This window comes from Oikopleura dioica, chromosome PAR, assembly GCF_907165135.1.
Source record: "Oikopleura dioica chromosome PAR, OKI2018_I68_1.0, whole genome shotgun sequence".
In the NCBI taxonomy this organism is placed as follows: domain Eukaryota; kingdom Metazoa; phylum Chordata; class Appendicularia; order Copelata; family Oikopleuridae; genus Oikopleura; species Oikopleura dioica.
The window spans coordinates 9844116-9865892 of NC_137293.1; the positions used below are offsets into that span (position 1 = coordinate 9844116).

Here is a 21777-nt window from a genome sequence, read left to right on the forward strand (position 1 = left end):
TTTCCAAGATTTATCTTACTGTACTTGCAACTACATTTCAAGTACTCCTGAAATTTTTGTTCTGACTAAACTTACCTGTTAAAAAATATATCTTGATGATTATAATCGCATGAAATTAAATCGTAAAATGGCTTTGATAAAATATTAAAAATTCATATTTATAAACATCTATCAAGTTCTGGAATAATGTCATTGACATTACAATTTTCTGATATGAATAACTTGTCGCTGTTGGTGGTGGATGATCACCGATCTATCTATACGTACTTGTTGTAGTCGTTGTTGTTGTTGTCGTCGTCGTAGTTGTAGTTGTCGTGGATGTTGTTGTCGTTGTCGTGGGAGCATCTGGAATTTCAGTGCAATAAATGTATGGATTCGATTCTGGCTTTGTTCCCGGGGCACCGCTATAGCAAATTCTGCAGTGAGGTTTTCCACAGTGGTTGCAACCAAGTCCCCGAAAGGATCAGAACCACTCCAGCATCGAGCATCATATTTTGTGCCTCCGCAATCGTCGCATGTGTACTCAGGTGGATCGACTGTAGTTGTTGTGGTGGTAGAAGTTGATGTTGAAGTGGTGGTAGTTGTAGGTGGTGTTGTTGGTCCTTCGGGAGCTTACAAAAATCAAATAGTAGTTCGAAATCAATTGTAAATTTTTAATCGAGAAACGGACTAGATAGCGCTGGAACTATAAAAATGGTCAGCTTACTTGTTGTGGTTACTGTTGTTGTCGTTGAAGACACCGTGGTAGTTGTGCCTCCAGGTGCATCTGGAATTTGGAAACAATAAACATATGGATTATTGTCTGGCTTCGTTCCGGCTTCTCCATCGTAACATAGTCGGCACTTTGGAAGGCCGCAATGGTTGCAACCGAGTCCACCGAAAGGATCGTCAACGCTACCTTCCCAGCATCGATAGTCATACTTGGTGTTACCGCATTCGTCACAAGAGTATTCTGGTGGCGGTGGCACAAAAGTAGTCGTTGTTGTAGTAACGGTTGTTGTAGTTGATGTTCCAGTTCCTAAATAAGATGTCGCGTAATGTGGTGTCATGGAATTTTTAACCTGTAGTCGTTGTTGGACCATTTGGGCCGTCAGGCCAGTATGGGATGTCCGAGCAGGGAATGTAAATAGAGTCATTAACGGATTCATCTTCATCACAAATTCTGCAATGAGATTTGCAGTGATGACATCCGATTCCTCCGAATTCACATCTCGCATCGAAAAATGTGTTTCCACAGGGACACTCGTGCCAAGTAACTGGCGTAGTGGTTGTCGTAGTTGTTGTTGTCGTAGTGACTCCGGACATTTGAGCAAGTGTCCAGAATTTATCGGTACAGTCTCCACCAACGATGCCGTGAGCGACGCCGTTCTGAGCAACAAAAGCACGATCGTCTGAAGCAGAAGCGCGGCACGTTATATTTTGATCTCCAATATGGAGAACAAGGTCGATGTATTCTTGCTCAGGAGTAGCGCCAGTTGAAGTAGCAAGAAGTGGATCTGAGTAGATAACGTAGATATCCCCCTGCCAGCTCATGCCATGAAGATGGTACGTTTCTCCGTTTTTAACCCAGGCACCGTAACCAGTTCCGTACTTCAAGTCTCCAGGAGTTCCCCATCGTTTGTCCACATTATTTTACCGTTGTTTATGCATCCCACATTATCATCACACGGAAGGTTCGGATCATATCCTGGTCCAGAGAGAGTTAACTCTCCCATGTCAGGTGACCAGATCATCATGATACGGCTTTTCACCGAATTATCGCAAGCATATCCTCCGACGAATTCCGGAACCTCGTTGGTACATCCTGCAAATTCTCCGTAACCGTTCATCTGAGGCGCAGTTACTTGAGAGTATCCGCCGAGAGAATCATCATTTGTGATGTAACTAGGAGCAACAGGGTAGCCACCTGATGCACCAAATTTAACATGACGAGGAGAGTTGAAAGAGACTTCTTCAAGTAGAATATGCACAAGGCAATAACCATGTTGTTTCATTCCAAGTCCGCAGTGTTGTGGCGCTTCTAAAGCTCCACCCCCACCATGCTGTTTCTGACCAGAAAATGTAGTGTTTTTAATTCGGAATACATGATTCATTCCTGGAATAAGAGAATGGTGAAGATAGTCCTCGCTCAAGTAAAGACTGTCCTCAATGTGATAGGCGGTTGGATCAGCCATGTTTTTCGAGCGTTTCCAGTAGATGGCGCTGTTGACGTCGACTGATACAAATCTTCGGTAAGAGATATCGCGCGCGTCGTACTGGCCGCTGAAAATGTTGTGCCAGTCGAACTGGTCATCAATGTAGCTCACGTGACCATTGTCGGACCCATCAGGTTTAAATCTGTTGCATGTCTTGAAATCATCAACATAACCGTCCTCATCACGTGAAAGTTGTCTTGGATGCTGGTTATCAGGGTAAACCCCGAATCGACCATTATCGTGGAAAGTATTTCGCTCGTAAATCCCGAATGGAGCACTTTGCGTGCAAACTTTTCCGGCTGCTTGCCCCTTTCCATTTCCAGTGTTTCGAGTCCAATGACCGTGCTCATGTCCTGCTACGCGGTTTTCAATAGCGTTGTTTGTCATGCCAAACCAAAACAAGCCACCTTCTTTGACACCAGACTCTCCTTGCCACTGATGATGAGAGTATCGACAAATTGCAATATCTTCGCATAGCATGACGTTTCGTGTAAAGGTGTTGTTCATTTCATTCCCGTCTTCTGTGTATATTCCCACTGAGGCTGTGTTCCACATGACGTTCTCTTCGAGAAGCGACTGATGAGTACCGTGGATAACCATCGCTCCTTGAACAGCGTTGAAGACGGAGTTGCCGATCCATTTGCATCGAGGACATTGTTTTTTCAAATGAAAATGGAAACAGTATCGTCCCATTACGTCAAATTGGCCACAGTTTTGCGTTCTTACGTATCTAATATCGAATACAGAGTCATCATGGTTGTCAGCATTAAATGTTCCGAAATGAAATCCGTTATGCCAATCAGGGTGAGTTTGGTTCATGAAGTTCTCGTCGGGTCCGTGGATTTTGATATTTCGTGACAGATTAATGACTTCTGCAGCCATTTCTAGCATGTATCCTTGAATATCTCGCATTCCTCCCCAATGAGTACTTGCTAGTGGTGTGTCAAGAGTAACAGTGCGTCCGTCAATTGCCGTGATAATGCCTCTAGATCCTCGATCTCTGTTGGTCATGGCGACTGCGAGTTCATCACCAACTTTCCAGCCCATTGTCGTTGGATCATCTCGTAGTAAGAGCTCATTAGTGTCCTTAGCTGCATCGGTTGAAAGTAAAGTCCAAGTTCGGTCGAGTTTCCTTCCGTGCATGTAGACAGCAGTATTTTCTTCTGCTACGAAAAATCTGCTGCCGTAGTCATCGTGGAATCCAAATCCAGTCGAGTCGCTATTGATCGGATGCCAATCCGGGGTTGGTTTTCGAATATAAATTTCTGCATTATTTTCCATCGGGTCTGCCTCTGTTCCAAGCTCGAACGTTGCGCCCGGCTTGACCAGAACCCAACAACTGCTCAAGACAAGCCCATCTTTAGATGTGTCCCATTTGAAATCACCTTCAATATCGAGTGTTCCAACGGTCATCGATTCATCAAGAATGTAAGTGTCTCCTGCTGGAAGAACACAAGCAGTGTCTGGACAACACGCTTGAGTAGAGTCAGCAACGCAATCTGGCTTTATAGAGCTCCACGTTACCGTCGCCCCAAATATGAGCTTGGCATTCAAGGCCCATTTTATAACCGAAACCATTGTCTAAAATACCTGAAGTTAAATCGAACGTAAGCATGCTTATTTCTCTTGCTTGAGGTAATGTTGGAAAATTTCTCTCTTAAAAAGTCACTCGTGAATATGGCCCATTTTCAGCACCGACTTCTGATCCGTTAAGACAAAATAAGGTCATTGAATTGAAAATCTAAGACCTTTGAAATTCCGACTTATTCATGCGGTATAATTGATTCTGACGAAATTCATAATTAGAAACGAAACAAAGTGATCGTAAAGCTTCTCTTTTAGTCGTCATGGTATTGACTTGAAAGCAATTGCCAATTTCCCACAACAAAATGATAGAGATCTACGAAAGCTATATTAAAGACTGATGACAAAACAATTTTGTTTTCTCAGAATTATCTTCACCAGCCGCGGCAGGGCGAAATTTTCTTCGCGAACTTTCCTTCTTCAAAAAGACAATACTCAGGATGAAGAGCTGCAGTAAAACAACTGTGCGCTGGAGCAATTCGAATGAAGTCACCGACTTTGAAGCGTGTTCTTTTGGCATGATTTTAAAGCATGTCATAATAAATTTGGGGGTGAAAAAATTGGTTGTTGAAATCTTTCCTGAGGTCAAAGTCCCCAGATTTTAGTTTGAGCTTTCCGGCTTCTTGGCTCATTCCAGATATGAACATATCATCATTAGGCTAATAAATCTTAGAGTGTCCTTTCTATCAGAAAAATGCTACCGCTAGAACTTTTCCGAAATCGAGCTCGGGAGAATCCTTTGAAATTGCTAAAAATCCGGCGTCAATGACGATGTAGCTCTCGAACACAGAGTTAACTCGAGATAGAACGAAGGCGCCGATGTCGGCCTCTTTACAACTTCCTAGAGTTTCTTGGCAGTAGTCGTAGAAACAGTAGTTTCCAGGGTGTAGTTCGTCGAGCTCTCCGAATTCGTCTACGGGCTGTCCACAACCTGGAGTAGATCCAGTGCTACGAGAAGATAAAACCTACAAATACTGGTCTTGTACCCGATGAATATAGGCGCAGCATCTTCGAATTGATCTTCCAAGTGATCTCTTAGTTTTTTCAGCTTGGCCACAGTTTCTTTGTTCATCTCTTCAATTTTCTCGACTGTCGAATCCTTATTCCTCAAATAAGTATGTCCGCAATGATTGTAAATGCCCATGAAGGTGAACCGATCTGGCGCTGCTAATAATCGTGAAAGTATTTTGGAAATTTTAGCTTCCTCTTCGACGTTGATTCCGCTTCGTTCATAGCCAGTGCTCACCTCGATTAGCACTTTCTAAAGTTTCGTCATCAAATTATCCAGTAATATCGCTGTTTACCCATGGCTTGTTACAATCTTCCAAAATCTCGAGAACCTCAACAGTGTTCACCAAAATCGACACGTCTTTCTGCTCATGAATAGCCTTCACCCTCTTCAATTTGTCCTCAGTAATCGGTATCGCAAAGAGGATGTCATCAAAACCACCATTTGCGAAAAACTCTAGTTCTGCTAGAGTCGAGACTGAAATTTTCTTTTTACTTGGAGCCATCAATTCTCCAATTTCAAGCGTTTTGTGAGTTTTCATATGCGGACGCAAAACACAGTCATACTTTTTCGCCATGTCGATCATATTTTGACTTAATTTTTTTTACAAAAAATGTCAAGTTGTATCTACCAATTTCGTTTGACAACATCTAAATCGACGATAAACGCAGGAGTTGATAAATCTTCAAAATTAAACGCTTTCATTTTTATCTCTTACGATCTTTCACCCAACATCAATATTTGCTAAAAAAAAGAAGATTCTGAGTCACGATTTATTGGCAATAAAAGCATAAAGATTTTGTCGGTTTATTTCAAACTTTTCAGTTCTAAAACAAGAGGCCCTAGGGTCGTTTCAATATAATTCTTCATTGCTTCACAGGTTGGCCCAGTTTTCAATTGAAAGTCTTCCAAGTTGCTATTCCAAAGTACTATTCCGTCTCCACCTCGGTCTTTTATGCCATAGAAAGCATGTTCAAGGTCATCTTTTGTGAGAAACTCTGGTTTCATAGCAATGCTATGATATGATAGCATACTGTACTCGTTGATAATGAAACACTGGAGATGACAGTGTAAATTTGTCCCGAACACGGATTGCTTCGCCTGTTCTTGAGAACGTATACGCTGTGATGTTTGGAGAATTTTTTTGAGCAAGCGGAATATAACTTGAAGGAAAAATGGCGGTGGATTCATACCACAACCAGTCGGTTTCGTCATCCTAGAAGATTTATACGATCAATATTTATCTTGAAAGTACCCATGTCACTGCTCTCCCATCACAGTTCATCTCTCCATTGAATTGATTATGGCAATCAGGAAATCTATAATATCCCCACTTTCCTCCGGGTCTAAGCTTCTGACAAGTTTTCAATGTCTTCAGCATAAATTCTCTTGCAGCATCATTGAAATCACGATGAGAATAATCTAACTGTTCATCTTCGGTCGCATTTGGATACATCTTCTTTGCTAGAAGAAGACTCTGGTCTCGATAGATTTGTCGACTGTCCCAGTTACGCTCCCAAAGTGGATCCCATTGCTCCCAGTCCAAAATTGCGATGCTGAAAGTCTCATTTTTCTGGTTTATATTTGACAATTTACCCATTGAACTCTTTATTTGGAATCATTTCGGTAACAACTCTAGCGACACTATCAAGGTGTCTATCCAAATCGCCAAGTTGTGGGAGCCCTCCATTGACAGCATTACTATTTGCATCAAAGTAAGGCCACGTTCCAATCACATGCGAGTAGAGAATATTTACGACAGAGCCATTCCACGATTGATTCTCATTCGCTTCAATTCCGTATTTTTCCAATTGCAAGTCTATGCCATGCTTCGGACAGTTCTCTGAGGGGGTGTTCCAAAAAACTCGAAAAGACGGGTCTTCGATGGCTCCAAGGAACCCAAAAAACTTTAGAATTTCTCTCATTCGAAAATGCAGTATCTAGTTATTTGCCGAGATTTCCTTCGATACGAGATGGTTTTGCTTGTTTAGATCTTAGCGTTGGTTGAGCGATTAACACCTGCATAAATCATGTAATATTGCTTCGACTGACGATGCTAGAGCATATACATATGATTTTATGTTAATATTTTTATTAAGATAACTATATTACCAATACAGTATTGGAACTTACAGAGGTGCTACTTTATTGTTTAACGGTTAATCAATCTCTGTGCCAGGATCATGAAGTCCCCAGTGTTCCAATTGACATTGAAGAGACCAAACACGGCAACAGATCCAGCACCATTCTGTATCACAAAATGGTGCCTGGCAGGTCATGTGGTTGCAGCCGGAAATTTTCTCCGCTGGGGTTTGACAATCTGGGCATTTCTAAAAAAAGTTTTAACAGAAATCTTTTTCGGACCAACTTGTACCTTCATTTTTGCAATCAATGACTTAGAATTATCATTACTCGGTGCATTCGAACATTCGCCTTGATGAGCCTCTTCGTTACAATTAGCACAGAACTGGTAGTAGCAAACTGGGCAAGTTATAATGCCGCCTTCTTTTGTCTCCACAAGAAATACACTTCCACAGCTTTGCTTTGGGCAAAAGAGCCTATTTTCTTGCTTGGAAAGGAAGAATTCTGTCGACATTGTTCCGTAGAGATCGTAAATTTCATCTCCAAAGAGTCGAAGAATCTGGGGTTTCCAGGTTTTATCAGGAACTGAATGACAGGCCGGACAGGCGAGCATCACGCCGGAGGAATTGAAGGATAATGCTGGGCTTTTTCGTTCTTTGATTGAGTGTTCGGCGTAACGCTCGTAGCAGGGAAGACATGTGACGTGACAGGGCAGTCCAGATTTCTAAAAATGGAACTGAAATCAAGGAAGAAATTAAGCGTGTTTACCTGGAAAACAACGACGGGTTCTAGTCTTATTTCATCGAAACAAATGCAGCACAAATTTGAAGAACCGCCTCCTTGAAGCCGGATGTTCTCGGGAAGACGAAGTTGTGGAATGATGATTTGGTCACGATCGTGTTCTGTACAAATTGAATTTTTCGAAGGATTTGGAACTTCGCAGGAGCATCTGGGCTTTGAAGAGATGAGGTAGCTTTGACATTGAGAGCAGGTGATTTTGGGATATGCAGGGGTTGGGCTTCGAGTGGTTTTGACGCATTCTTTGCAAATGGCGAAGTTGATTTCAGGAAAGTGAGGATGGTGCTCAACGGATTTGCCAAAGACAATCGAATTCAAATACTGAAAGAGTACGTTACAAATGGACATTTTGAGGGAAATCAAACGACATACTTTAAAAATCAGTACGGGGCAAGGTAATTTTACCGTTGAAAGGATATGTCCTCGAGATTCAGGCGGGAAGAGGATGAATTCAAAATGCTCCAAGGAGAAGAGATCGGATAGAACGGTCGTTGGAGTCAATTCGACTCCTGTAAGGATGAGCCGTGAATCTGGTGCTTCTGAAAGATGTGTATGGGTGAAGAAGAAGGATCAAAAATGTGAACATACGGCACAAATCAAGAATATCTTTCACGGAACAGTTTCGCTCAATTTCCAAATCGATCCTTTTCCCATTTTCTTTTTTCAGAAGCGAGCAAAGAACTCTCTCCCTAACCAACTTCCGCTCTTCATCCATCTCCACCTTTCTTCTCCAGACTCTCTTATCAGCAGCGATCGCCCATCAAGAGATTTCTGAGAATTCGACGTAGCGCCCACGATTTTCCCAAGTTGTGAGTCACTCAGCTCCTCCCCGGGCGCTCGGACTTGAACTAAAAATGGAGAACAACTCGCCAAACTTGAGCCAGAAAGAGAAAAACGCCAGAAATGAAGATTTTCAAGACCTTGGGACTTCTAGCTGCAGTTGCTGCTGAAAGTTATACAGTAAGAGGCCATAATTATCATGCAGTTGTAATAATTTACCAAAAAATGACGCTTTTATTTTTTAATTCCTCACTTTCATCCTTAATTTCTTGTTTTTAGGTGACTGAGGAAGTAACATTCGTCATTTACAACCGCTGGAGAAAAGTGGGCGATATCAAAATTGGTCTCTTTGGCGAGGTAGTCCCGAAAACGGCCAAGAACTTTTGCAAACTCGCTTCAGGGTCAGCAAGAGTCGGAAAATACGCAGGGTAAATGTACGTGGTGATAGATTTTACAGCACTCTGGCATTCTTACTAACATTCTCTTAAGATCCAAGTTCCACCGAGTGATCGAGAATTTCATGATCCAAGGCGGCGATTTTACCCGACACAACGGACAAGGAGGCTACTCCATTTACGGGCGCACTTTTCCCGATGAGAGCTTCGCCATTCCTCACAGCACTGGAGTCGTTTCGATGGCCAACAGAGGCCCAGATACAAATTCGTCCCAGTTTTTCATCACTACTGTGAAAACATCCTGGCTGGATGGTAAACATGTTGTTTTCGGAAAAGGTTAGAATTTTATTATTGTTCGCTTTTCTAGCCTTTTATAGTTGTCGACGGCTGGGATGTCGTGAAGACAGTGGAGCGCTATGGAAAATACGACACCTTCAGAATCGAAAGAGCAAGTTGCCGAGAAATTTTCAACGAAGATCAATACGAAATCGATATAAACGGCGAAGAGTAACATCGTTTTCCCTAGTTTTTCTCCTTTTCCTCTTCTGTTCTTTATGCCCACTTTATTAACCTTTCATCTTTTGTTTTACACTAGAAAAGCTATCTAAACTGAGCAAAATATCTAAAACCCTCGATTCAGAAAACTCAAATAAACATTCAGAAATGAAATTCCTGAAGTCTCTCTTTCTCGCTGGTTTGGCCAGCGCAAACCAATCTTTTCGAGTCACGAAAGAAGCAGTTTTCGACGTAACAATTGACGGTCAAACTGCCGGACAAGTCGTTATCGGTCTCTTTGGTGAGGATGTACCAAGAACTGTCGACAACTTTTGCCAGCTTTCTGCAGGTCATGAAGTTGGAACTTACGAAGGGTAAGTGCATCTAATCGTGTGCGAGAAAGCAAAATGACTTTAGGTCGACTTTCCATCGAATCATCAAAAACTTCATGATCCAGGGCGGTGATTTCACCCGTGGAGACGGAACAGGGGGCAAATCCATCTACGGGAACAAATTCGAAGACGAGAACTTCTCCATTCCTCATGCTATTGGAATGATTTCAATGGCTAATGCAGGGCCAAACACAAATGGTTCACAGTTCTTCATCTGTACCGCTCCTACGCCTTGGCTCAATGGAAAACACGTGGTCTTTGGAAAAGGTTCTTTGATAAATAAATCATCTAAAACACTTGTTTCTTGATCAATTTTTCATGTTAAAACTGGTCATAGAAAGTCTAAAGGGGGCTTACATTCAGTAGTTAAATGTTGATTCATCTTTTTAGTGAGTTCTGGATTCGACGTTGTAAAGTCAATGGAAGCTGTCGAGACTGGCGGTGCCAGAGGACGAGATTCGCCAAGAAAAGAAGTCAAAATCGCTAGATCTAGCTGCCGAGATCCAGACCATTCGTACACTCTTGACTCCAGCAACTTGTAAATTTCCTAACTCAGGTTCCATGACCAACTTCTTGATAGTTATAAATTGTGTATTTATAAATTTATCAGTGCAATATATTCAAGAGCTATCTTTTAGTAAGAAGCTCCATTCTATAATTCATCTCAAATTTGTTCCTATTATTCTAACCCGATTTCTGTGACTCTATTTTTTCTGATGCCAACTGGTGTTCCAACTTTCCAAAGCCCATTTTTAATGCATTTCTCAATTTCAGAATAAACTCGGGATGGATTTGACTGATCCAAAAGTTAAAAACTCGGATAAACTTGAAATCTGTCGCAAGTTTTTCTTCGGCGGTTTCGCACTCCTGCCCTGGCTCTGGCTTGTCAACGGCGTTTGGTTCTTCCGAGAAGCGTATTTCAAAGAGCCCTTCGACGAGCAGATCAGAATTCGAAAGTAAGAAACCGAGTTATTAGGTATTTGCGGTATCTTAAATTTTAGATATGTAATGTACTCAATAATTGGCGCTACGGTTTGGATAGCGGGACTGACCGCCTGGAACTGCGTCTTTCAGATGAATCGTGCGTCTTGGGGTGCAACTGGCGACGTTTTATCAGGTAATATCCCCATCTCTATCCTTGCATGGTCAGTTATGCTGCATAACTTATGCTAATTTTTAGCCTACATTCCCGTCGGAATCCCATAGAATACCGCAAAAGAAGCTCAGCGTGACTCTTCATCAAAAAAATACTCATTTTCAATGTCAAAACTTTCTTCTGTACAGAAAAATACTCGAGCCTTTAATTTCCCTCCAATAAACTCATTCCACATGAGCCTCAATAAGTTAAATTGCTGCTAGAATGCGAGAGCCAGCATTTTCAAAAGCCGAAGAAAACTTTGCCAAATGTGCGATTTTCGAGGGCAACAGACTCGATGGCAGGAGCTACCTTGAGATGCGCAAGTGTTCGATTGAATTTGGGCAGGAATTCGGCACCTGTGTCGCTAGTATAGGAAATACACGAGCCCTAGCGCATGTTTCTTGCTCTTTGGACAGGCCTAGTGAGGTTCGACCGTCAGAGGGAAAAATTGTCTTCAAAGTTGAGCTGCCGCCCCTAGCATCCCCCAGTTTTGATCTAAATAAGAAGTCTGCTTTTGCGATTGACTTAAACCGGTTGTTAGAAAAGGCTATTGTTCAAAGGTAAAAATAAATCGACCTGCTGAGGCTTGAATTGTGTTTAGCCGTTGCATTGATATCGAAGAACTGTGCGTGCGAGCTGGGGAACAATGCTGGACCCTGCGAGTAGAAGTGACTGCGCTAAATCACGAAGGAAACCTTTCCGATGCTCTTTGTCTGGCTGCTATGGGCGCTCTCATGCATTTCAAGCGACCAGAAGTGACTGTAGATGGGCACGATGTAAAAATTCATACTGCCGATGAAAAAGAACCAACAAGATTGACCCTTCATCATAAACCATTCTGTGTTACGATTGGATATATTGAGGATGATCGAACAGGTGAATTTAGCAGAAGATAAATTTGAAGATGAGAAAATTTTAGAATCGGATGGAGATAGACAAAAGATTTTGGTCCTGGATCCAGTGAGGCAGGAGGAACAAGTGTTGTCGGGAATAATTTCAATAGCTATCAACAAGCATAGAGAGGTAAGTCAGTTCAAATAGCGGTTTTTAACCCGTTAACAGGGTGGTCGATTTCGCCTACGCCTGTTTGTGATTGAGTGAAATCATGGATTCGGGCATGCGATTGGCTACTCGTTTCCACGCGTGGCCGTGAGACGGCCACGCGCCTGTTAACGGGTTAAGAACAACATCCTCAGCCATGTCTTCGTTAGTGCGATAGTTTTCTACTTTGGTCTTCTTTTGGTGTCGTTGTTTGAAAGTCCACGGGTTAGGGTAAGGTGCATGACGTATATTATCATCAGCAGCGTCTGATGTTTCGGGAATGTCGGCTGCCAGGATCTCCTTGACTTCTTTCTCGGCTTTTTCGATTTCTTTCTTTGCGACAATTTCTAATGCCTTTTTGTCTTTGACACTTTTCTCGAGAGAAACAATCTTTTTCTTTTGAATTATTACAAATGATTTAAGATGGACCCTAAATGATTGAATGATTGGAGCTTGAGGATTCCCATATTCAGCAGCGATGAGTGTTTCATCTTCGTTAATTATGCTATTTGATTCGATTTCTTCACAACTTTTGGTGATCTTTTGCATAGCTTCAATGGCATTGTTAAGATTATTGACATCAAGGCTTGTCTGTTGCTGTTTTTCTTTCAGGGCATCAAGTGAGGACATTTTTTTCTTGAGCAAAGCCTCGCGTTCTGCTAGTTTTTTGTTGAAGATTTTCTCTTTCTCCTCTTGTTTTTTCTTGAAAAGAAAACGCTTTACTTCCAAGGATCGTTTAATCAATTCCATTTTTGAAAAGAAATCTAATGAGCTTGATTGTGATCTTCTTTGAGTTGATCCCTGCCTTTTATACCTGGGCCCGGATGTTGTTCGAAATATCATTTTATTTCGAAGTCAGTCAGTTTAATTCTTGATTCAGATCTGCGCGATGCGAGTCTCTGGTAATCGCGAGTTGGATAGCTCGCAAATTCTTTCCTGTACCAAGATTGCTGCAAATAAGGTGAAGGATCTGCAAGAGCTGATAGAAACGGCAATCAAAAAAGATGACAAGCAACGAAAGAAGGGTCGTATTCCAAGAGTGAATTGTACTGTAATGGACTCTTATCTCGGCGATCTTGGAGACATAAGCGATATTTTGGAGCAGATCAACAATATAAAAATGGAAGCTCAGCCGGAAGTGGAAATCGTTAATGAAGTTGAACCCATGAACGAGGATGAAGAGGTACACGGTGACGAGGAAATGGTCGAAAGTAAGCCAGATGTGACTGAGGTTGAAGTGATCACCCCGAAAACGGAGTCGAACTGGAGTGAGACGGAGAAATGGTTCGACAGTGAGAAACAAGTTTTTGTGAGGGCTTCATGTACGTTTATGTTTTTTTTATAATTTTTTCTGAATCCCTCCAAAGCAGATAAAAACGAGACGAGCAAACAGACCGCTCCAGAAACAACTGCCGACGATAGTGAAGAAGAAGAAACAGTTCAGATTACTAGCACTGAGTTAAAATAGCAGCTTCAATTGTATTTTAAAACTGGACGAAATAAAATCTTCTAGAACTTGTCTCTATTGATTCAACTGTACCGTGCGATCGCCCATTGTCAATATAATCCTTTAGGTCATTTTTATATTTTTTGTAGACTCAGTTATGCAAGCACATGGGGATGGAATGCAAGTCCGCTACGATCCAGGACTCACACAGATGCGAAGAGAAAGGTTCGGCCAAGCTCATTGATAATAAGCTCATGGCTTTTCTAGAGACGCCCTTCAGTTGGAATTGAAATCACGAGAGACAAAAGAGAAGGAACTTGTCAAGAGAGTCCGCAGACTTGAGAAAAGACTCAATGACGCGATTGACCAAGATCAAATTGTGGAAAAGCTCAAAGCACAGGTTAAGATTTGTCAAGAAAGAAATGTTTTCAAAGAAATTTAGGTTGCGAAAAGAGACAAGCGATTCAAAGATCTCAACGCGTATCTGAAAAAGCTGCCTACAATGGACGAGTTCCACCAAGTCACCTCCGAGCGCGATCGTCTAGAATGCGAGAATAAAGAACTAACAGTCAACTTTCGTGAAATCAAAGAGAAACTCGGACCGTACATCGAAAAAGTCCAGACAATGTCGACCGAAAAGCATCAACTGGAGAAGGAAATCCGCGATCTTTATCAAGCTAAAAGCGAGCTGGAAGACAAGCTTTGCTGCACGAATGTGACGAGTATAGATAATAAAGAAAACAACTCCCAAGAGATTCTTGAAGAGAAAATCGAGCAACAAAGGCTGATAGAGACCAATCTCATGGCTAGACTCAAAAGAGAACGACAAGAAAGACACGATGAGGTTCAAAAGTAAGAGTATTTATTCCGGTTCTTGTTTTTCAGTTGAATATTTACAATAATAGATACGAGTCGGAGATAAGTCAGCAGTCGAAGTCGCTCCAGCTGATGATGGACGCTCTGAAAGAGAAAAATAATGAAGTCGAAGTATCAAAAGCTGATATATACGAAAAAGACGCGCTGATAGAAAAACTAAGGAGAGACATTGAAACCTTGACGGGAAGCAATTGTCCGGAAGCGATCAAGGAAGAACTTACAAGTGAGTTTTGTTTTACATATTTTCCTCCTCTTCGATCGAGGGAATTGTTGGCATTGGAGTGGCTGGGTCGTTTTGTGAGAGCGGGAATTCCCGAACTATCCGGTTCGGTTTCGATGGAGGAGGTCCCCAGCAACGGTCTTTGGCCATCGGAACTAGGAAATTTTTAAAATATGATTCTGTGGCTGACAGACAACTTTACCTTGTTCTGGTGCACTTGGGACGGGCTTTTCCTCTTGGATCCTTGTTGCTCTGCTAGGTATTGGCGGTCGAGGAGCAGCTTGTTTCAGGGATGGGGCGTTTGGTTGATTTCTCGTTGCCGCTGGGACGGGATGGTTTATCGCTCTTTTTCTAAGCGAAATTTATATTCAGTGATATCAATTTTGAATAACTTACGGAAACGCAAAGCATGAGATGCTGACTTCGCGGTCGAATTTCAGCCGTGGTCCATTCTCACTCACGATGCAGAATGGGCATTCGCCCATGTCTGGCAATCGTTTGCATTTTCGGCAGATTTTGTGGCCACAAGAGTCGAGGCGGACGAAAGTGTTCTAATCAGTAAAATCGAAAATTTCAAAGTTTAGTGCTTTACCTCATGGTTATTCTTGCAGTGGCACATGAGCAGACTTTTTAGCTTCCGCTTCTCCATTCGCAATTTTTTGATCTCTCTTTCCCGGTTAACAGCAGTCTTCTCGTATTGTACGAGTTTCTTGTTGGCCTTTTGCTCAGCGCTAAAGCAGCCTCCCATTTTCAATATAGAGCTTATATTCTAAGTCAATTCGAAAAAGTTTAAAGTTTTGGTTCTTCTTGCTTTTTTACTGTCTATCTGTTTGGTTGGTGGGTTTATGTGGCGGATGAATGTCTCCCTCTATCAAGCAGTTTTTATCCGCCGCAAATTTGGGGGCGCTATTGAAGACTTATCACAAATTCCCCCGAACGAACCAGCGTAATGCCATATTCTCACATTATTCACGATGTGATAGCGTTCACTGATAATCGCTAGCGGTTCCCACATTTAAATTCCTATTTAGTCGCCATCGAGGAACTTCAATCTGTGATCGACTTGACAGTTGAGCACGACGACTCCGACTCTGAAATCAGCGAACTGCACATGACAATCCGCGATCGCGATCACAAAACTTTACCGATGCTTATGGACCAAATTTCAGCAATTCGAAAAACAATCCTTGATCTACACGCTTCCCACGCTACCGAAAAGTGTCAAGTTCAATAGTTCTATAAACCGAATTTGCTTCTTTATCCATCATTTCCCCTCTCTGTACGTCAGCTGTATCTACCTTCTTCTCACTTCCAATATTCCACGAACATCCATTTGCACCTGATTCTCGCTTTTTGTAAAGAATAATACAAGTCAATTCATTTTCACTCATTTTCATCACGAGTTGATTTCAGCTAAAAATGGGAGTCCCGAAATTTTATCGCTATATGTCCGAGAGGTATCCTTGCCTCTCGCAAGTGATCAAGGAGCATCAAATTCCAGAGTTTGACAATTTATACCTCGACATGAACGGTATTATCCACCCTTGCTCGCATCCAAACGATGATGATCCCCACTTTCGGATTACGGAAGAGCAGATCTTCAAAGACATCTTTCACTACATCGAGTGTCTTTTTCGAATAATTCGACCCCGAAAAGTTTTTTCATGGCAGTTGATGGAGTTGCACCGCGAGCTAAAATGAATCAAGTCGGTTTTATAGTCACAACTTGTTTTAAAATCCATCCTGTAGCAACGTAGTCGACGTTTTCGATCAGCTAAAGAAGCTGAGGAGAATGAAAAAAAAGCGAGAGAGAAGGGAGAAGCTCTTCCTAAAGAAGGAAAGTTCGATTCAAATGTGATCACTCCTGGAACTGGCTTCATGGTTAGACTTGACAAACAGCTGAGGTTTGAGATCTTGAGATTATCCTTCCCCTCAATCCAGCCGTAGGTATTTTATTAACAACAAAATCACCCACGATGATGCTTGGCGAGGCATCAAAGTCTTTCTATCGGGACACGAGACTCCTGGAGAAGGAGAGCACAAAATCATGGAATACATTCGTCACCAGCGTACTCTTCCTGAGCATGATCCTCGAACTCGTCATTGTCTCTACGGACTTGATGCGGATTTGATCATGCTTGGCTTGGCTACTCATGAACCGAACTTTTCTCTCTTACGAGAGGAAATTCAGTTCACTAAATCGAAGGATAAAAGTTGGGATCAGAGATTATCTCTTCTTTGATTTATGGAATTCTTACTTTGAATTGATCTGTGATCCCCAAAATCAGTGCCGGTAGACAGAATCGCCCAGAAGACATAACCTTCCATCTCCTGCATTTATCAGTGATGCGCGACTATATCCATCATGAGTTCAAGAATCTGCGGAGCTCTCTTGCATCCAGAAAAGAAGCCGGAGAAATACAGATCGAGTACGACTTGGAACGACTTATCGATGATTGGGTTCTAATGGGTTTTCTTGTTGGAAATGACTTTGTTCCGCATTTACCGAACATGCACATCAAACAAGATCACTTGCCTGTTCTGTATAGATGTTACACAAAGGTAATTTTCGAAAAATAGCAGTCATATAAAAATTTGAAGGTTGTACCGAAACTGGGAAAATATCTAACTGAGAGAGGCTCAATTGATCTGGATGTACTGGAAGAGTTCTTCTTTGAACTCGCTGAGAATGAGCGGGAACAATTCGAAAATTCTCAGGCTGATGATAAATACTTAGCCGGTAAAAGATCCATGATGAAAGAAAGCCATGGTAGCGGTGCGACTGCTCACGGTCCTCGTATCCAGAAAAAGTATGACTCGTGCAATTTAGATTCCATACTGAACTCTACTAGGTTAGATGAATTGGAAGCACTAGCATTAGAGCAAGAAGAGGAGGGGCTCTTCGAGGGGGACACGACGCAAGGTGATTTGGTTCCGATCGACGCTCGAGAAATCGGCACTGACTTCGGCATCTGGGACGACGTTACGAAGCAGGAGTTCGTTGACTATAGAAACTCGTATTATCACGCGAAGTTTAACAAACGATTGACGAAGGACTTCCAATTTACCAGTAACTTTGAAGTCATCAATATACAATTCTTACTTTTTCTAGTGAAAAATGAGTACATCCGAGCTCTTCAGTGGATCATGCACTACTACTACAATGGTGTTCAATCGTGGGGCTGGTACTTTCCTTTCCACTACTCGCCATTTATTTCTGATCTTGTTAACTTGAAAGAATGTAATCTCAAATACGATTACGGTAAACCCTTCCTTCCTTTCGAGCAACTTCTGGCTGTCTTACCAGCGTCATCGGGAAAAGTTGCCTTGCCGGAAGTCTTCCATAGTTTGATGGATAGTCCTTCTTCGCCAATTATTGACTTTTATCCGACTGAGTTCGAAACGGACCTCAACGGGAAAATGCAAGATTGGGAAGCAGTCGTTCTCATTCCTTTCATCGACGAGAATCGACTGTACGAAGCGATGAAGCCTGCACTGGCAAAATTAAGTCCTTTCGACAAATGCAGAAACATTCACAGCCCGTGCAATGTGTTCGAATATGACCCGAAAATTGAACCTTACCATTACCCGTCTCCGATTCCCGAGAGTTTTCCCCATTTGGAAGCTTGCAGATCAAAGTCGTATGAAGTCCCCACTCATGAAGGCATCTGGAAATTGAACTTGGAAGCTGTTCGTTATGGCCTCCTAAAGCCGTCGATGGAGCTTCTTCGTCCTGGTTTCCCAACACTTTTTCATATCGAGCACTACGCAGAGCTCGAGCGCAATGGCGTCAAAATTTTCAATATGGCTTCGAGAGGAGAAAACATGATGCTCTACATTGGAAAGCATCTTCCTGATTCCGACTGGTGCAAGAACATACCAAAAACAATGCAAGATATGTGCAAAAAATGGCTTGGAAAGAACGTCGCTGTTGGCTGGCCTCACTGCTACAGCGCAAAAGTTGTAGAAGTTTCAAGTGTCAAGCACCGCGCCTATTTCAAGAACACGGATGAAAGGAAGAACGTTGTTGGTATTTCTGATAACAATAAATTTGGATTCGAGCAACAGCTTGGCATCGTTGAAGACGCGCTGAAGGAGAGATGGGGGATTTCACTCGGAGAGACTGATTATCTGATCCATGCGAAGCCATTGATCGGACGAAAAGTGGTCTATTCAGGATCTAAGCCTAAGGTGGAAAAGGTTTTCGGCGATGTTCAAGTGTACCCGCTGCAAACTTGTGTCCGCGAATTGACTACTGAAGGTATTGTAAAATCATGAACGGCGATTATATGGCTTTTTAGAACCATATAAAAAGATCCACGATGTTGGTGGTCTCTTTACAGCGGATAAGAGAGTTTTCTGTCTGTCCCCTAAATTCTATGGTTGTTCCGCATTAGTAACGGGAATCAACGAAGACGGTCTCGTTTCCGTCGAAGTTACACAGCACGAACACATCGATGTCGAAGTTGCACGGCAATCAGCCACCCCTGAGGGGGAGCTGAAATGGTTTCCTGGTTGGAGAGCGGCCCAAGCTACTGGAATAAGTTCTTACATGGTTTCCAGAATAACTGGCCATTTCTATGTTGATATGCCAGGCGAGAAGAATCAGCGTCGAAACATTGGACTTAGCTTGCGATCGAACAAAGGCAAAGGGATGGAAGCTCCAGGATTTACAATGAAGAAGGAAGAGGAAGATAATCGCATTGAATGGCTGTATTCGTCGGCGCTTATTGATTGCTTGAATAAATATATCGGTACGATCAAAACCAGGATCAGATAAATCAAATTATTTAGATGAATACAGAGAAGTTTTCGACATTCTGCACGACAAATTCGATGCAGGTGACGGAAGAAACAACTCTTCAGTCGAGATCACTGCCAGTGACATCTTCCCAGACTCCGAGAATGTGAACAAAAACATTGACGAATTGGCTAAATTTATAAAAACCCTGGAGTGCTCTCAGTCACCGACTGTTGAATGTGGCATTGAGCGCCTTTCGAAGACGGAAATCGACGCTCTCGTCAAACTCGTTGACCATGCTAAGGCGAATGAAACTAAAGTTGTCCTAAAGAAGAACTTTTCCCCGAAGCTTTTGTACGCGCACGTTGATGGAGTAGGCAGAACTGATCCAGATGGGAAGACGAAGTTTACTCTGTGGGATCGGGTCGTGAATTGTCGCGGCGATACAGCTGTTCCTCTTGGTTGGCAAGGAACTGTCATTGGGACAAGTAAGCTCAGGCTGAAAACGATGAACAATAATCTGTTTTAGTTCCTGAGAAGGCAGCTACAACAGGTGTAGGCTCTTCAATTCAGTCGCCAATGTGCAACATTCTTTGGGACAAACCATTCATGGGCGGATCAAATCTCAACGGCATGTGCCCTCCCAGAAGAGGATACCGCCTTCCAGAGTTCTGTCTTCTCAATTTGAACAAAAAGAGACAAGCTCAAAATCGGGAACAGAAGACTCGCAAGGGCACCGAAAAGAAAAAAGTTCAAATCCATAAACGGTAAGACATAACTTTCACGGCAATATTCATGATTCTCAGCCCTAGTGAGAGCGGAGATGGATTCTCTACAATGCCCGCCGACTTCATGTCGAAGCTGAAGCAGATTGTTCCCAACGCTCGCATGGAAAGTGGCCAAAAACAGGCTGTCCTCAAACCTGAACCTATCAAACCAGCTCCACATGTTGATCCGAGCATCATCAGTTCCCAACAGATGCCGCCGACTAATGTTTTCCAGAACCAGCAGGTCCGAATGCCGATCAATCCACTCGTTTCCCCTCAAGGAGTGATGCATCACCAGAAGACCATCCCACCTCAAGTGATGAACCAACCACGAGGACCAGCAATGGTGCCAACTCAGATCATGGCGAACCTCAACTCTCGGTAATTCTTTTGTTCATAAATCCAAGTTAACGCAAAAACATAAGGCAAATGATGGGGATGAATAAGTCCGCGAATAAAAATGGAAACAAACGACCAGATCGACAAGTCTACAACCCAGGAAACAGAAGCCAGGCAAGCTCAAAAATCGCTGAAAACGCTCTGAAAAGTGTCTTAAAAATTGGACGAAGCTCTGGTAGCCCCTTCGAGTCTCCAGCAGCCTCAAACAATGGATCAAGGAACTCAACTCCAACAGCTAATGTTGAGGCCAACGGGTCAGAAACAAATCGACCAAGAGAAGTGAAAGAAAACGTCGAGCGCCTCCCCATTGGTCCTCCTGATAACACTACAAAGGGTTTCAAAAAAGCATTCATTCGATCGCCCAGATCTGAAACACATGGAGCTGAAAACATTGATGATCAAACTGCGAAGGAAGAAACTAAACGAGGATATTGGGAAGCTGGCGAACCCTTGCCTGAAATGATTCAGCAATACATTGCTCTCAAGCAAAGAGAAGCAAGAGAGAGAGCTGGAGTAGTGGGAGAGCCGGAAGCACCTGCTCAAGAAGAAAGAAAGATTACGGAAGAGGCAAATGAGGTCGATGCTCAGGCGGTTCCAAACGACGGAGATGAGGCCAATCAAGATACATCTTCGACAGGCACTGCATCAGAAGAATTGAAAGATATTATGCGCGGTGCAACTGACGACCAGGATGATGAGTGGTCTAGCAGTGGTTCGGAAGAAGTCGTCAAGCCTCAGCCAAGATCTCCAGCATCGCGCAAGGCGCATGAAGACAGCTTCTGCCCGCCTTGGATGCCGCTGCCCACGGAGGAGGAACGACAGAGAAATCAGAAGTTGGTGCAGGAAGATCCACAAGCTGCTGTTGACTACTTGATGGAACTCGTTAAGAAAAGTGACAAGCTCGGGCTTGAATGGAAGCAAAAAGAAGAGGCGAAAAAACGTCTGGAGAGTGCTTCTCAGCCACTTGCTTCAACTTCTGAGAAGGACTTATTGAATGGCAAAGGCTTGGATGGCTTCGATAAGTTTTCTGAGGCTGATTTGAAAATTGCGACTGAGGAGGAGGGAAACTCTTCTACCAAAAAGTATGTTAGAATCAGATTTATCTATTCTCACTAGTGATTTCAGGGGTCAAAAGAAGTCTGCCCCACGCAGAAAGATGGCGGCGAATTTTGGTGGCATGAAGAAGTAAAAAAGTCGAAGGATGATCGAATGGGATCTTGAATCAAGAGCTACGTTTTTTATTTATATACAACTGTATAAAAATTAATAGCTCACCTCACTGCTGCATCATGGGTTCAATTCTCTTCATTTAATTTTACTTAACTTTCATTCAGCGCGATTCAAGTTACTGTACGTTTTCGCGCTCTACGGTTAAATTTCGAGTCGTCAAAAAGAGTTGTCAAAATAAAGTAACGTTT

General features: G+C 42.7%; 11 protein-coding genes across 12 annotated transcripts; 6 read left to right on the forward strand and 5 right to left on the reverse strand.

The window, feature by feature from the left end:
• Nucleotides 1-48: 48 nt before the first annotated feature.
• Nucleotides 49-1533, reverse strand: LOC145705841 (uncharacterized). Its single transcript, XM_081783338.1, has 3 exons — nt 1062-1533; nt 707-1018; nt 49-611 (listed from the first exon to the last, which is right to left on the reverse strand). Exons 1-3 carry the CDS (start codon nt 1531-1533, stop codon nt 199-201), a joined length of 1197 nt encoding a protein of 398 aa, XP_081639464.1. The 3' UTR covers nt 49-198.
• Nucleotides 1534-4144: 2611 nt separating this feature from the next.
• Nucleotides 4145-5534, reverse strand: LOC145703977 (D-serine dehydratase-like). The gene is made up of 5 exons (XM_081781395.1): nt 5420-5534; nt 5084-5381; nt 4766-5040; nt 4481-4727; nt 4145-4438 (listed from the first exon to the last, which is right to left on the reverse strand). Exons 1-5 carry the CDS (start codon nt 5491-5493, stop codon nt 4304-4306), a joined length of 1029 nt encoding a protein of 342 aa, XP_081637521.1. The 5' UTR covers nt 5494-5534; the 3' UTR covers nt 4145-4303.
• A 52-nt stretch (nt 5535-5586) lies between these two features.
• Nucleotides 5587-6734, reverse strand: LOC145703140 (hyaluronidase-2-like). Its single transcript, XM_081780456.1, is given in 4 exon segments — nt 5587-5800; nt 5802-6004; nt 6044-6344; nt 6385-6734. Coding segments are annotated over 4 exon segments (1038 nt in total). The 5' UTR covers nt 6714-6734; the 3' UTR covers nt 5587-5595.
• A 200-nt stretch (nt 6735-6934) lies between these two features.
• LOC145702173 (E3 ubiquitin-protein ligase parkin-like) lies at nt 6935-8457 on the reverse strand. Of its 2 annotated transcripts, none has more exons than XM_081779385.1 (5): nt 8257-8457; nt 8074-8207; nt 7639-7989; nt 7163-7594; nt 6935-7118 (listed from the first exon to the last, which is right to left on the reverse strand). In XM_081779385.1, exons 1-5 carry the CDS (start codon nt 8381-8383, stop codon nt 6948-6950), a joined length of 1215 nt encoding a protein of 404 aa, XP_081635511.1. In that variant the 5' UTR covers nt 8384-8457; the 3' UTR covers nt 6935-6947. The 2 variants fall into 2 exon arrangements, with proteins under 2 accessions (XP_081635511.1, XP_081635510.1); XM_081779384.1 differs by having other exon boundaries at nt 8041-8207.
• A 47-nt stretch (nt 8458-8504) lies between these two features.
• Nucleotides 8505-9355, forward strand: LOC145702176 (uncharacterized). The gene is made up of 4 exons (XM_081779387.1): nt 8505-8628; nt 8728-8876; nt 8938-9179; nt 9221-9355. The coding sequence occupies exons 1-4, from the start codon at nt 8572-8574 to the stop codon at nt 9352-9354; spliced, it is 582 nt and encodes a 193-aa protein (XP_081635513.1). The 5' UTR covers nt 8505-8571; the 3' UTR covers nt 9355.
• Nucleotides 9356-9462: 107 nt separating this feature from the next.
• On the forward strand, nt 9463-10477 carry LOC145702175 (peptidyl-prolyl cis-trans isomerase A-like). Its single transcript, XM_081779386.1, has 3 exons — nt 9463-9712; nt 9756-9997; nt 10121-10477. Exons 1-3 carry the CDS (start codon nt 9507-9509, stop codon nt 10270-10272), a joined length of 600 nt encoding a protein of 199 aa, XP_081635512.1. The 5' UTR covers nt 9463-9506; the 3' UTR covers nt 10273-10477.
• Nucleotides 10478-10504: 27 nt separating this feature from the next.
• On the forward strand, nt 10505-11063 carry LOC145705574 (gamma-secretase subunit pen-2-like). The gene is made up of 3 exons (XM_081783057.1): nt 10505-10686; nt 10732-10847; nt 10911-11063. Exons 1-3 carry the CDS (start codon nt 10517-10519, stop codon nt 10934-10936), a joined length of 312 nt encoding a protein of 103 aa, XP_081639183.1. The 5' UTR covers nt 10505-10516; the 3' UTR covers nt 10937-11063.
• Nucleotides 11064-11087: 24 nt separating this feature from the next.
• Nucleotides 11088-13429, forward strand: LOC145705575 (uncharacterized). Its single transcript, XM_081783058.1, has 4 exons — nt 11088-11428; nt 11470-11744; nt 11788-11891; nt 12790-13429. Exons 1-4 carry the CDS (start codon nt 11091-11093, stop codon nt 13252-13254), a joined length of 1182 nt encoding a protein of 393 aa, XP_081639184.1. The 5' UTR covers nt 11088-11090; the 3' UTR covers nt 13255-13429.
• Nucleotides 13430-13483: 54 nt separating this feature from the next.
• LOC145705577 (uncharacterized) lies at nt 13484-15838 on the forward strand. The gene is made up of 5 exons (XM_081783059.1): nt 13484-13581; nt 13624-13756; nt 13799-14208; nt 14262-14455; nt 15484-15838. The coding sequence occupies exons 1-5, from the start codon at nt 13514-13516 to the stop codon at nt 15684-15686; spliced, it is 1008 nt and encodes a 335-aa protein (XP_081639185.1). The 5' UTR covers nt 13484-13513; the 3' UTR covers nt 15687-15838.
• LOC145705578 (uncharacterized) lies at nt 14460-15294 on the reverse strand. Its single transcript, XM_081783060.1, has 4 exons — nt 15045-15294; nt 14849-15003; nt 14655-14803; nt 14460-14607 (listed from the first exon to the last, which is right to left on the reverse strand). The coding sequence occupies exons 1-4, from the start codon at nt 15198-15200 to the stop codon at nt 14468-14470; spliced, it is 600 nt and encodes a 199-aa protein (XP_081639186.1). The 5' UTR covers nt 15201-15294; the 3' UTR covers nt 14460-14467.
• Nucleotides 15839-15857: 19 nt separating the features above from the next.
• LOC145705598 (5'-3' exoribonuclease 1-like) lies at nt 15858-21754 on the forward strand. The gene is given in 14 exon segments (XM_081783082.1): nt 15858-16106; nt 16109-16158; nt 16202-16356; nt 16400-16671; nt 16752-17014; nt 17054-17262; nt 17305-17522; nt 17565-18713; nt 18754-19206; nt 19247-19681; nt 19723-19960; nt 20000-20341; nt 20386-21441; nt 21485-21754. Coding segments are annotated over 14 exon segments (5139 nt in total). The 5' UTR covers nt 15858-15871; the 3' UTR covers nt 21549-21754.
• The last annotated feature ends 23 nt before the right edge of the window (nt 21755-21777 follow it).